The sequence below is a fragment of the Ovis aries genome, chromosome 1, assembly GCF_016772045.2.
Source record: "Ovis aries strain OAR_USU_Benz2616 breed Rambouillet chromosome 1, ARS-UI_Ramb_v3.0, whole genome shotgun sequence".
Lineage (NCBI taxonomy): Eukaryota > Metazoa > Chordata > Mammalia > Artiodactyla > Bovidae > Ovis > Ovis aries.
This window is the reverse complement of record NC_056054.1, coordinates 101,258,455-101,271,679: the sequence shown is the minus strand read 5'-3', so window position 1 is coordinate 101,271,679 and position 13,225 is coordinate 101,258,455. Positions and strand designations below refer to the sequence as shown.

General features: G+C 53.8%; 1 protein-coding gene and 1 non-coding gene across 3 annotated transcripts; one reads left to right on the top strand and one right to left on the bottom strand.

Annotated features, from left to right (window-relative positions):
- Window positions 1-583: 583 nt before the first annotated feature.
- TRNAE-UUC (transfer RNA glutamic acid (anticodon UUC)) lies at window positions 584-655 on the bottom strand. Its single transcript has one exon. It is a non-coding gene; the product is annotated as a tRNA-Glu (tRNA).
- A 3,549-nt stretch (window positions 656-4,204) lies between these two features.
- Window positions 4,205-12,978, top strand: SELENBP1 (selenium binding protein 1). 2 transcript variants are annotated; one of them, XM_004002490.5, is made up of 12 exons: window positions 4,205-4,297; window positions 7,026-7,082; window positions 7,228-7,340; window positions 7,613-7,798; window positions 8,473-8,593; window positions 10,072-10,254; window positions 10,538-10,716; window positions 11,438-11,516; window positions 11,612-11,733; window positions 11,987-12,079; window positions 12,244-12,362; window positions 12,553-12,978. In XM_004002490.5, the coding sequence occupies exons 1-12, from the start codon at window positions 4,294-4,296 to the stop codon at window positions 12,713-12,715; spliced, it is 1,419 nt and encodes a 472-aa protein (XP_004002539.2). In that variant the 5' UTR covers window positions 4,205-4,293; the 3' UTR covers window positions 12,716-12,978. The 2 variants fall into 2 exon arrangements, with proteins under 2 accessions (XP_004002539.2, XP_042110758.1); XM_042254824.1 differs by having other exon boundaries at window positions 4,205-4,581.
- Window positions 12,979-13,225: the final 247 nt, after the last annotated feature.

Genomic DNA, 13,225 nt, shown 5'->3' with positions numbered 1-13,225 from the left:
GTCCTTCTTCAGGCGACCTTCCTGACCCAGGGATTGAACCCAACTCTCCTGCATTGTGGGCAGATTCTTTACTATCTGAGCCACCAGGGAAGCACCCTAGAACGTATATGAAATGATCCTACTTATTTATATATTTACTTGATTAGTTGTTATCTAAGATATTCGATAATATTCTAAGGCCATCTCCCTTAGAATGTCACCTCTTTGATAGAAATTTTGTCTTGTTGACCACTTTGCCTTCCAAAACAGGGTGTTTGTGGAGATTGAATGCATGAATGACCACACACACGTTTGTCTTCCAAAGGAGAGCATGGACAGGTTAGCGAGACAGCTGCTGTGTGAAGGGTCCAGAGCCAGTCCTTCTCCAAGGCATGGGACCCCACTGTGGCCCTGACTGCAACACACTGACCTTCCACCCTGCTCTCCTTCCTTTCTCTCTCTAATATTAATATATATGTGTGTTTGTTTTGTTGTAATACCTTTACTTGGAGTTTGGTTACAAAAGTAACACATACTTGTTCTCTTTTCTTTTCTTCTTTTTGGCCACAGCTTTGTTTTGGCTGTGTAGCTTGTGGGATTTTAGTTCCCTGACCAGGGCTTGAAACCGGGTCACAGCATTGAAAGTACTGAGTCCTAACCCCTGGACCACCAGGGAATTCCCCTTGTTGGTTATCTTTTAAAATGCACAAGTATATTTTTTAAATAATGGAAAATTATCCCCTTCCTTTCATTGCCTCTTTCCAAAGGTAACCAGGCTGGCATTCAGATGTATATGCTCCCAGTCTTTCCTGGAGCACAGGGGAGTCTTCACCACTCCCCCCACCAAGACTGCACAGTTCCAAGCTGAGGACAGCTGCTTCCTCACTCCTCTCCCCCTTTCAGAGAAAAATTCTCCATGTCCTGAGATTTCTCAGAAACAAAACACTACAGCTTTCCACATTCCTTCTATGCTCCCCACCCTCCTCCTTCAAACAAACAAAGCAAAACAAAACACAGAAATGCCAAGGAATGATTATAAAAACTGTGAGCTCCTGAATCAGACAGATCTGGATGGAAATCCTGCCATACCATCTGTCAGTTGCCTTGACCCTCTCTGAGCCTCAGTTTCTTTGTAAGAGAAAAGATGATGTACTTACAAGATCGGGTTGGGACAAGGGTTAAACTGGGCACTAGACAAGGGCTGGTGCGTGGGAGGAGATTTCATAACTTAATTTTTCTTTCTTCCCAATATCATTCCCAGGCCAATTGCGACTGCTTCCCTGTCACTTTTGTTTTGCTAGAGATGAAGAACACCAAGGTTTCTTTTCTTTTGTAAATACATCATGTTGTTCATCATCTCCTCTTCCTTCCCTTCACTGGGTTTAGTACTTCTTTCCTCAATTCCCTGTTTCCCCATCAATGTTCTCAGGGCCTGTTTACAGGGTCCCAAAGAAATCGGGCTTCAGGTGAAAGAAAAAGGGGGGACCCCACTCCAGTACTCCTGCCTGGAAAATCCCATGGACGGAGGAGCCTGGGAGGCTGCAGTCCAGGGGGTCGCAGAGTCGGACACGACTGAGCCACTTCTCTTTCACTTTTCACTTTCATGCACTGGAGAAGGAAATGGCAACCCACTCCAGTGTTCTTGCCTGGAGAATCCCAGGGATGGGGGAGCCTGGTGGGCTGCCATCTATGGGGTCGCACAGAGGTGGACACAACTGAAGTGACTTAGCAGCAGCAGCAGCAGCAGCAGCAGCAGCGTCCCCCACCCCCGCCCCCTGTGGCTGCGGCTCCAGGGCCCCCAATTCAGCCAGGAACACCCCACTTCCTGTTTGTGGAGGCCACAGCCAAAGCTCAGGCAGTGGTTATACAATCAGTTACACAATCGCCTGGCTGTCTAGCTGTTAACCTGATAACCTATCACCTCTAATACTTACTGTGCTTCTCTGGGGTTTGAAACAACAGAAGGAATACACCCACCCCGCCAGCCTTCCCAAGCACCCTGTTTCGGGCTGGGGGATGCCCAGAGTCAGGGCGTCATGCAGGGCCACCCAGGTGAGTAGACTGAAGTCCAACTCGCCCAGCTCTGGTTGGCCTCTGTTTCAGGAAAGGGATCCCTGAAATTCCTGAGAGGCAGTACTAGGGGCACTCAGGAGACCCGTGCTGATTGGGGTACAGTTCACCCCAAGCCCTGTTCGGACCCAAAGAAGCAACTACACCAAGGGTGCTTCTCCGTTATCATTATCAGTCTGAACCCTGACCCTGGGTTGCCGCTACCTGCAGCCCCGATTAGGACAACTTTCCCCAGAACTTTGCAGGCTCTGGAGTGAGGATTCTGAGAGAAAATCACAGGAAGAGGCTAGAGGTGAGAGTGTGGAGCCGCAGGGCATGAGAGAGCTTGCATTGCGTGACAGACTCTGGGACGAGGTAAATAATAGCTTCTTTGAAGTTAAGAACTTTTGATAAGGCGGGGGCTGAGGGTTCTTTCTCTTTCCGATCTTGACTGTTAGTCTCCCTCAAGCCAAAAAGTAGAAGAGTAAAGAAGAGGTAGGCAATAGAGACCCCAGAATGAGGGTGGCCAGAGGGATGGGGCAGGGTGAGTGGAGGCAGCCTGGAAGCAGGAAGCTGGCAAAGGTGAAGAAGCAGCCCTCAGGGCCCCCCCCCCCCGCGGGACAGCTGCACCCCCTTGTCAGCTGCCTGGGTGACAGTACAATGGCAAGAATGTAGAAGCAGGAAAGAGCCAAGAGGGGCTGAGTGACACTGGGGATGAGGGGATAAGAGGACCCCGGTCATGGGCAGCCACAGAGCATCCTCCCCTGAGTCAAATGATCCCTCATCCATGGGAACCAGGAGGCCAGACACCCAGCACACCACACACCGAAGCCCAGCCTCACTCTCCTGCCTGCCACTCTGGTTTGGAAGCCCTGTGGCTCTTTTCAACTGGCAACCTCAAGCCCAAACGTTGCTTTCACTCTCCAATAAAAACTTCACCGCACAGCTTTCATCCGAGGAGATGAAAGAGGCTTCCAGAGACCAGAGCCAGCAGGTTCCTAGAAGGGGGTGGGGGTTACCCCAGTCACGTAGCCAAGTTTGATGACAGAGGGGGCCCTTGGTTTCGAGATGCAGAGCAATTTGTGGGAGTCCTCTTGTCCAGCTCTCTAAACCCTCGCTCCCCAGATGAGGGCAGCCCCCAGAGAGTTAAGGGATCAGGCTTCAACCATGCCTCAGTTCTTGAGCAAGTAGCTGTCATTTGCCTAGGAGCTGGGACACTCTATTAGCAGGCTCAGCAGTCATGGAATCCTCCAGTTGGAGAACTATATCCTGGATAGATGGAGAGCCTGAGTTTTAGGGCCTGTCACGGTCAGCTAGGGACAATGGCATCACACTGGACTGTCCTCGGGCCCTACTACGCTGCCCTGAGGAGTTGTCAGGGCACCAGGCTGGGAGATGAGGGGGAGCATTCCACTTTCACCTTCTGAGGTTTACGAGGGTAGCAGAGGGTGATAATGAGCACTGCCGAGCTTCCTTCCACTCCAAAGCTTATGAGGAGCGAATGGGTCTGGGGCAGGTGGAACCTGGACACACAACCCCGCCCTGGCTCCTATCAGGGCAGCTGAGGTAGGGGACACAGATGTCTGGAATGAGAAGGAACCTCAAGGGGGAGCTGACCCTGGCTACGGATGGGGGAGCAAATGAGCCCACAGTCCTCAGGGTCTCTGAATGCCAAGAGTCAGGTCCACGTGCAGAGATGAGCGTTGAGAGATCCAGAAACGTGTGAGCATACACACTCATGCAAACACACGTGCCCATGCCCACAAAAGCATAAACATTCTGGCAGGTACACAGATGTGCACAGGCACACACGTACACAGCCACAGATGGTGACACACAAGCGCCCTCACATAGCCACACAGACACAGATATACACTCCCGCAGGCACACGCACACACACGCAGGCAGCGCCCGCCCAGATACACAGAAGCACATGCCCAGGCACCCACCCCGCTAAAGGGAAACGTGCTCAGACACAGCGCACATCTGCACACGCTCAGGTTCCTTCGCGCACACACACTTGCACTCTCACACAAACAGCTGCCCAGGCCGTTTGAAAGTGCCCCAGCTGGCCAGCCGCTATCCGTCATTCCCTCCTAGCGGCGGCCCGGGCCCTCCCCCTGCCCCGCCCACCCCAATTGTTTGTATAAATTCGGTCCCGGTGCCCCTTTCCCGCACAGCCAGCCAGCCTGGACACCTGCACAGCCTTCTCTTTCTGCCCACTCCTGGCAGACCCCTCGGGAGCAAAGCGCACCAGCGAGCGGCATGGGTAAGGAGCGGGGCTTCCGACCACCGTGCGCGGCCCGCCGCTGGCCCGCCCCGCTCCAGGAAGTGACCGAAAACCTGGAGCCGGAGCTGGTTAGCGGCGGGAGCTGCGCGGCTCTGCTCCACCGTCGCCACCCCACCCCTGCATTTCCCAGAGCCAAAGTTCTGGAATCGTCCGTCTGGGAAGGCAGAGGGACTGCTGGGAAGGGTGACCTTGGGCTCCAACCCAGCTCCGCAGCTGCAGCCTGGGACCAGGGCGCCTTGCAGCAGCTGAGAAAATACGTGCGGGTGAGGGCACTTAGGAGCAACTGTGCCGCGACAGTTACCATGGGAGATTGACCACCCTGCTCCAGCCCTAGGCCAGCTTCTCGCTGCAGTCACTAGGGAACCCGGCCGGCCGCGGCCAGGGCGCTCTCCAGCCATCCTGCCCCACCGATCACTCCAGGAGGGAGGTCAGGGAGCCCCCACACTCTCTTAAAACGGGGGGCGGGGAGAAGGGCTGTTTCAGGCTGTCTCAGTGCCTCCACCTGCTCAGTCCTCCAAGTCTCCAAGCTCTCCTGTCCCCCTGTCCGTGGACTTCTTGATGTCAGGCTGAGGAGGAGCCTGGGTCTGCTTGGGAGTATTGAGGTTCTTGTCTCCTGAGACCTGGCTCTTTCCTGTACTGATGGAATGCCCAACAAGCCAGCCTGGCTTTGGAAGAACCCCTGGGCTCATCTCCAACCCAAAGATATTCAGAGAATGTTGCTTGAAATGCTTAAGATAGATGCTCCCCTAGAAAGAGGACTGATGCTCAGTGGAGTTTGAGTGGCTCTCAGGGCCTGACCCTGACTGGGGGAAATGCTGTGGGTGTTGGGGCATGGGGCACTTGGGCTCTGGGATGGGAGGATAGTGCTTGGGGCGATACCTCCTTCACAACACACCTCCTTCATACCTTTACTTCTCTCTCAGTCTCTGGCTTTGCAGTTTTTGTATCTCTGTCTTGATGTCTTGGAGTTTTGGTTTGTTTGTTTGTTTCACATTTTTATTCATTTATTTGGTTGCATGGGGTCCTAGTTGCAGCACCAGGGATCTTTTAATTGCAGCGAGGGTTCTCTAGTTGTGGTGCATGGGTTCCAGAGCTGTGGGCTTAGTAGCCTTACTGCCTGCAGAATCTTAATTCCCCAACTAGGGATCGAACCCACATCCCCTGCACTGCAAGGCAGATTCTTAACCAGTGGACCACCAGGGAAGTCCCTTGATGTCTTGGAGTTTTGAACCTCCTTCCATTCTGTTTCTGGCAACCTCCTTCCCCTCCCCCTCCCCTCCTGTGCCAGACCCTGACGCAGCTTGGTTGTAGAGCTGAACAAGTATTAATTCCTTGGGGCTGGGCCTCACCTGTCCCAGCCCAGCCCAGCCCTCTTTCTGGGCACCAGGCACTACCTTGGATCTCTGGCACAGCCCTACCCATATTTATACATTTCTCACCTGAAAGTACTTCTGAATACTTTGTCTTGTTTGGCCTTCACGGCCACTTAGAGAAGAAGGTGAGGTATTATTAGCCCTTTTAGGCAAAGGGGAGAAAATGGAGAGAGTAGATGTCAAACCTGGACCTTGAAACCACACTCTGGACTCTACAATGCTGTTACTGCCTTTCAGACTCCTAATTCACGTGGCTGCTGCAAGTAGCGGGCCTGGCTCCCTGGCTGAGGGCCTGAGCCCAGGCACCAGACTGGCCATGCTCCCCCAGGGAGGCTGTTTCAAGTCCTGTGAACTCCACTCCAGGGTTTTTTCTGGCCTACAGCTCCCTCTGTTTATTCCTCAGCCCTTCCTCCAGGTTAGGCCCCAAATCCTGATGCTTAATGCCTAGTGGTAGCCATCCTTGTCAGGGACTGACTTTGGTTCCAGACTTTGGTCCCCTAGATCCACGTGGCTTCTCTTGGCAGACATCAGGGGACACAGAGGGCCACTTCCTACAGCTCTGGTGGTTGGGCATCTGAACTTTCCAGGGTTGGTTTGCAGATAAACCAAGTGGATGGGGCCCACACAGGGGTAGAAACCAATTTCTAAGGATCTAAGGATCTTCAGCTGGCATCAGTCCTGCAGCCTTGAACTTTCTCCTAACCCTTCCCAGACTCTTGGTTATATAACCCTAGCGCTGGCTGGCACCCTGAGGTCGGGACCCAGAGGGGAGGGAAGCAGGAAGTATCCCAGCTCCTGGCTTAGATGCCTTTCAAGTGAAATGAGATGAATAGGCGCCACCTGAGGGCTATTCCTCAAGCACAGCCAGGGTTTACTGGCTGCTCCCAGGCAAGTACACAGCCCCACACTTGACTTCAACTCCTGGTTTATTTCTCATACAAGCCCACTGTGGTATTCTTATTACCCTCTTTTTACAGATGATGTGAAAACTGAGGCCAAGGTTAAGTGATGTGTCTAAGTTCCCATGGCCAGTCAGTGACCAGCTGAGATGGGGGCTCAAGTCAATGTCATAACCATTGCACCAGACAGCCTCCCCTGCACTTACCCTTCTCCTGCCTCCCCTGGATCCTGCTTGAGGGTCTGTGCACCTTCAAGTGTATCTCTGCAACTCTTCCCACCACTCCCACACACTCAGGAGGGTCTGGAGGGGACCTGGGATGGTGCCTCTGCCTTGGCCAGTGGCGGGATGGGAGGATTGGGGGCTGCAGCATGTAAGGAAGGAGCCTTGGCCCTCCAGAGCGTGGGCCAGCCAACAAGCGCCATTGTTTCCACAGCGACCAAGTGTGGGAAGTGCGGACCTGGCTACCCTTCCCCTCTGGAGGCCATGAAAGGTAAGTGTGAAAATGTTGAGATCCAGCATCCCCAGGAGTGGGCAAGCCAGTGCCTGTTACTGACCCTGTTGCTGGCACACCCTGCACATAAGTCTGGCCCTCCTCCCCAGCCTGTCACCCCCACTGCCTGCTTTCTACCCTGTAGGACCCAGGGAGGAGCTTGTCTACCTGCCCTGCATTTACCGAAACACGGGCATTGAAGCCCCAGATTACCTGGCCACTGTGGATGTTAACCCCAAGTCTCCCCAGTATTCCCAGGTGAGGTGGTGCTTGGACACCAGTGGGCCCTAAGACCCCCTCCTCTAGACTGCCCTGACAATGCCCTCCCCGCTCCATCCTTCTTCACCCTCCCTGGGTCTGGTTGTTCAGGTTGCTCATTGCACAAGAGCACCCCCACCCATGTGCAAGGTCAGTGCTGGAATCACGGCTGTGCTCTGCTGCCAGTTGCAGTGGGTCGGGAGCCCCTTTTTGAAAAGTGCACAGAGGCATGGTCTGGATAAGCACCGCCCATACCTGCTCTCCTCTGCTAGGTCATCCACCGGCTGCCCATGCCCAACCTGAAGGACGAACTGCATCACTCAGGATGGAACACCTGCAGCAGCTGCTTCGGGGACAGCACCAAGTCACGCACCAAGCTGGTGCTGCCCAGCCTCATCTCCTCCCGAGTCTATGTGGTGGACGTGGCCACCGAGCCCCGTGCTCCAAAGCTGCACAAGGCACGTCCTCTGCCCTAGCCAGCTCTGAGCCCCTAATGTGCTCAGCGCCTGGGGCAGCCTATGGGCAGGAAAGCTGCCCCTACAGCAGCTGCCTCGGGCTCCTGCGCAGAGTCAGGCTTGGCAGCAGGGAGCGGGGCTGGACTTTGGAGGAGAGTTACCATATGTGCTGGGTCATTGTCACCCAGAGGCACCACAAGGGAGGAAGGAGGCTCTTGTTTTTCACTCTGAGCTGAAGGAGCCATTTCTTCCCCAGTGAGTTCGTGAGGCCAGGGTTTCCCTTAGGCGGAGCCTCTGATCCCTCCTTTCAACACTTTGCTGAGTGCCCTCTTTGTGCCAGGCACTCACTGCTGGCCGCTGGTGATACAGAATTGACACTGGCATCCTCCCAGCCTGGGAGGAGCTTATGGTCTCAAAGGGCTGTGAATGCCCTCAAGACTGGGGAGGAACGGGGAGGAGGGAGGAGAGAAATTCCAGCTTTCTGCCAGAGAGTTGTCAGTCTGACGCCACTGCTGCTCTGCAGACTGAACCTTTGCCATATTCCTACAGGGAAAATTGTGTCCCTGTTTGAAAGGAAAAGAGGGTGGGTCAGCAAGTAGGAGTGTGAGAGGGGAGGAGTAAGGAGTGGAGACTCCTGGCCCTGTTAGTTTCTGACATCATTCCTTACCCCTCTCCAGGTCATCGAACCCAAGGAGATCCATGCCAAGTGTGACCTGGGCTACCTCCACACCAGCCACTGTCTGGCCAGTGGGGAGGTGATGATCAGTTCCCTGGGAGACCCCAAGGGCAATGGCAAAGGTATTGTAGGCACACCTGTGAGGGAAGCGGACTCCAAACTATGGGAGGGATGGAATGACCTTCCCGGGAGAATCAGAGGGGGGGTCTCATCCAATATTTAAATAATAATCATGTAACTTTGGTCTTCCCAGCTGGCATTAGTGGTAAAGAACTTAGCTGCCAATGCAGGTTGACGTACGAGATGTGGGTTCAATCCCTGGGCCAGGAAGATCCCCTGGAGGAGGGCAGGGCAACCCACTCCAGTATTCCTGCCTAGAGAACCCCATGGACAGAGAAACCTGGTGGGCTGCAGTCCATAGGGTTGAACACAGTCAGACAAAAGTGAAATGACTTAGCACACATGTGTGTAACTTTAGCTGTTTCAATTATTTTTATGAGAATGAGCCTTGAATGATGAATTCACTTACAAGTTCTGGTCTGCCATGGGGAATGTGAGAGAGTACAGACATGGCCTCAGAAAACAGATACATTTAATATCAGCCTTCCTGAATTCAAGAGCAAATCTTACAATCCTTGGGATCCTTAATTGTCACAGCTACTTGCTCACTTATGGTGTGATCAATAGCTTTTACATGAAATGTCTACTATGTGCCAGACGCAACCTACGAGATAGATGCTACCATGATCCCTGTTTTACATGTTAGGAACCTGGGGCACAGACTGGTTAAGTCAGCAGCTATTAAGTGGCAGAGCTGGAACTCAAACCTGGCACTGTGGCTCCCCAATTTATGTCCTAATCACCGTGCTGTATTACTTCTCTCCCAGCCTCACCTGTTTCACCAGAGCTTTCCACCCAAGGGGCTTGGAGTGAACTATCAGTTAAGGTCATGGGTGGCCTTACTGATTGCTGCATTAGACTGCAGTAAATTACTGCATTAGATTGCATTAGATCAAGGTTACTGCATTAGACTCCATTTAACTGCTTTTTCTAGAAGATGGGTTGCATGACATTCCAAGATTTAAAAACACTTAGGAGTAGACATCTATTTACATTTGCAAAGAAATGGCAAGGCGTCACAACCTACTCAGCTAGGGAAAAACATAGTGGGGACTCGTGTCGAATTACAAATTAATAGCATTTTCTCTGTCTAAAAAAATGTAGTGAGCAGAATGGAGTTTAGACTCTGGCAGGAATCCTACACTGAAAATAGGAGGCTGGGCAAAGGAAGCATAGGGTACAGAGTCCCAAAAGATCCTGGCTCAAGGGAGGAAAAATGGACCCTGTGGTCTGGGAGAGGGAGGAACTGATGAGACGCAGGGACGCCAGAGCAAGTCCCCACCTTTCACCTGGCCTTCTGGGTGGGACCCTTTGGACAGGTGGCCAAATCCACCTCCTGAATCTAAGGACCTGGCAAACCCAGCAAGGAGGAGCACCGGGCAATAGGCTCGGAGCCTCCTGGACAGGCCTGGGGTGAGGGCTGAATGCAGGTGCTGTCTCCACCACCTCTACCTACCGCTTGACTTTCCTCACTGCTCAGGGGGTTTTGTGCTCCTGGATGGAGAGACATTTGAGGTGAAGGGGACGTGGGAGCGGCCTGGAGGTGCTGCGCCTATGGGCTATGACTTCTGGTATCAACCTCGACACAATGTCATGATCAGTACTGAATGGGCAGCTCCCAATGTGTTACAAGATGGCTTCAACCCTACTGATGTGGAGGCAGGTGAGAATCCCCTGTATACCCATGGGCTGGCTGGAGCCTGCTCACATGAACCCCTGCTTTTCTCTTCCAAACCCCCACTCTCCAGCCATCTTACTTCCCTCATGTGGATCTCGGAACCCTGGGGTGATGGTATAGGATGTGCTGAGTGCTCTGACTTGCTCAAGCATCCTTCTGATCCCTCCAACCCATCTTTCATCCTTCTACCCTGGGCTGGGCCCCAGCCTTGGCCCAGGCTCTCCTGCCCTGATCCTGATTCCATCTTTCGGCCACGTCTCCACCCCAGGGCTGTATGGGCAGCGCTTACACGTGTGGGACTGGCAGCGCCGTGAGAGGGTGCAGACCCTAACTATGCAGGACGGTCTCATCCCCCTGGAGATCCGCTTCCTACACAACCCGGCAGCCGACCAGGGCTTCGTGGGCTGTGCCCTTGGCTCCAACATCCAGCGCTTCTACAAGAACCAGGTGATGTGAGCTCTGGCCCTCTCCTCCCAGCAGTCCTGTCCACTGTCTGCCAGCTTCTGTACTGTGTCACTCCCTTCTCCCTCAGGGTGACCCAGGCCTCCTCCTCCTCTGGCTCCACCAACCCAGACTTCCCAGGAATTAAAAATAAGGCACCCGCCCTGCCTCTCTTCTCTGTCCTAGGCTAATTTCTCCCTAAGCCCCAACTGGCCATATTCATTCATTCATTCAAAAAATATTTAGTGAGTCAGGCACTGTGCTAGGGCTTCTGAGGTGGTGCTAGTGGTAAAGAACCCACCTACCAATGCAGGTAGATGTAAAGAGACGTGGGTTTGATCCCTCAGTGGAGAAGAACCCCTGGAGCAGGGCACAGCAATCCACTGCAGTATTCTTGCCAGGAGAACCCCATTCATGGGCAGAGGAACCTGGTGGACTGAGGTCCATAGGGTCGCAAAGAGTCGGACACAGCTTAAGCAACTTAGCGCGCGCACACACACACACACACACACACACACACACACACACACACTGTGCTAAGTGCTGGGAATACAAGGGGAAAACAGACATGATCCCTGCCTTAGGAAGGTCTGCATGGGAGCTAGACCCTAGCGGCAAGACCTATACCTACTCTGTCTCTGCAGACAGTACACTCTAGGGAGACAGACCTGACACCCATCACCCAGCTCTGACAGGCTCCCCTCTCTGCCTCTTAACCCCAATGCAGGGAGGGACTTGGTCAGTGGAGAAGGTGATCCAGGTGCCCTCCAAGAAAGTGAAGGGTTGGATACTGCCTGAAATGCCAAGTGAGTGCTCGGGGGAGCATGGGAATTGGAACGTTGATTTCTGGGCTGGGGAACAAGAGTCCCTAAAGCCTGTGGACCCCACCCCCTACCCCCAGGCCTGATCACTGACATCCTGCTGTCCCTGGACGACCGCTTCCTCTACTTCAGCAACTGGCTGCATGGGGACTTGCGACAGTATGACATCTCTGACCCCAAGAGGCCCCGCCTCGTGGGACAGGTGGGGTCCCAGCAGGATGGAGAGGGAGGGAGGGAGGAAGTAGATGTCTAGACCTGAGGCAAAGGGTACAAAGTACCTGGGGGATGATAAAGAAGGTGCAGGAAAAGCAGAGATGGGGGCTGAGGGATGTTCAGGCCAGCACCACAGGGAATCGTGGTTGCACGTGGGGAATGTGAGGAAGTGAGGTGCTCTTCCTGGAATGTCCTCACCGCCCACCACTGTCCTCCTTTCTGCTCTGTACCTCCCCATCCAGATCTTCCTCGGGGGCAGCATTGTTAAGGGAGGCCCTGTGCAGGTCTTGGAGGACCAGGAGCTGAAGTGCCAGCCAGAGCCCCTGGTGGTCAAGGTGAGGCTGTCTCCCCCACAGATCAAGGGTCCCTCAGATCCCTGCTGGAGAAGTATGGGGGGAGAGGGCTGGGCCGCAGCTGAACATCTCTCAGGGTTTGAGTGGTGCCACTGATTCCCACGACCTGTATGTAACCCTGGGGTCTGACCCCTGGTTTTCCCAAGGGGAAGCAAGTGGCTGGAGGCCCTCAGATGATCCAGCTCAGCTTGGATGGGACCCGTCTCTATGTCACCACATCGCTGTACAGTGCCTGGGACAAGCAGTTTTACCCTGATCTCATCAGGTAAGGAGACAGCCTGGCTCCCCTCCCAGCCCTCCTCTCCCAGAGGGGTTGGGCTTCCTGAAGACTCCTCAGCTCTGCTTGCAGACTCTGCTCCCTCCTCAGGAAGCCCTCTTCCCTCCCCCAACACTTACCTAACTTTGAAGGAGAGGTGGCCCCTGACCTCTTTCTTCTCCTGCCCTGTCTCCGCCAGGGAAGGCTCTGTGATGCTGCAGATTGACGTAGACACAGTAAGGGGAGGGCTGAAGTTGAACCCCAACTTCCTGGTGGATTTTGGGAAGGAGCCCCTTGGCCCAGCCCTGGCCCATGAGCTCCGCTACCCTGGGGGCGACTGCAGCTCTGACATCTGGCTCTGAAGCAGCCTCCCAGCCCCCCACTCCGGCTCCTAGCTGCATTCCACATTTTGAACCCTCCGTTCTGCAGAGACCTGGCTTCACTCTGCTCTCTCAGCCTCTGACCCTTAGCAGCTTCTCCTTTTAAAGCCAAACCCAGGCTGTTGACATGTAGTTAGCCATGTCTCCATCTGCCTGCCACGGCCACAAGCCACTCACTGTGCTGTTTTCACATGAGCTGTTGGAAATGATTTTTCTAAAAAATAAACTGGTGAACCTCTTCCTGAGATCACCTTGTCTCTGGGGGCACTGGGCCTATGACTCCTCCTCTGTTGACCCTTTGTATCTTGCACAGGAAAGTCCTGAAGAGGACCAAGGGGTGGGGTAGTTATGATGACTAGTTCATGCCAGTGATTACAGTACTATGCTAATGGTGCCAAAATCTCACTTTTATGGCCAGACAGAACCTGAAGATTTTTGAAGGTGGTTGTCACAAGAAGAGCTGGCAGAGTGAGACTATCAATCAGTGTTCCT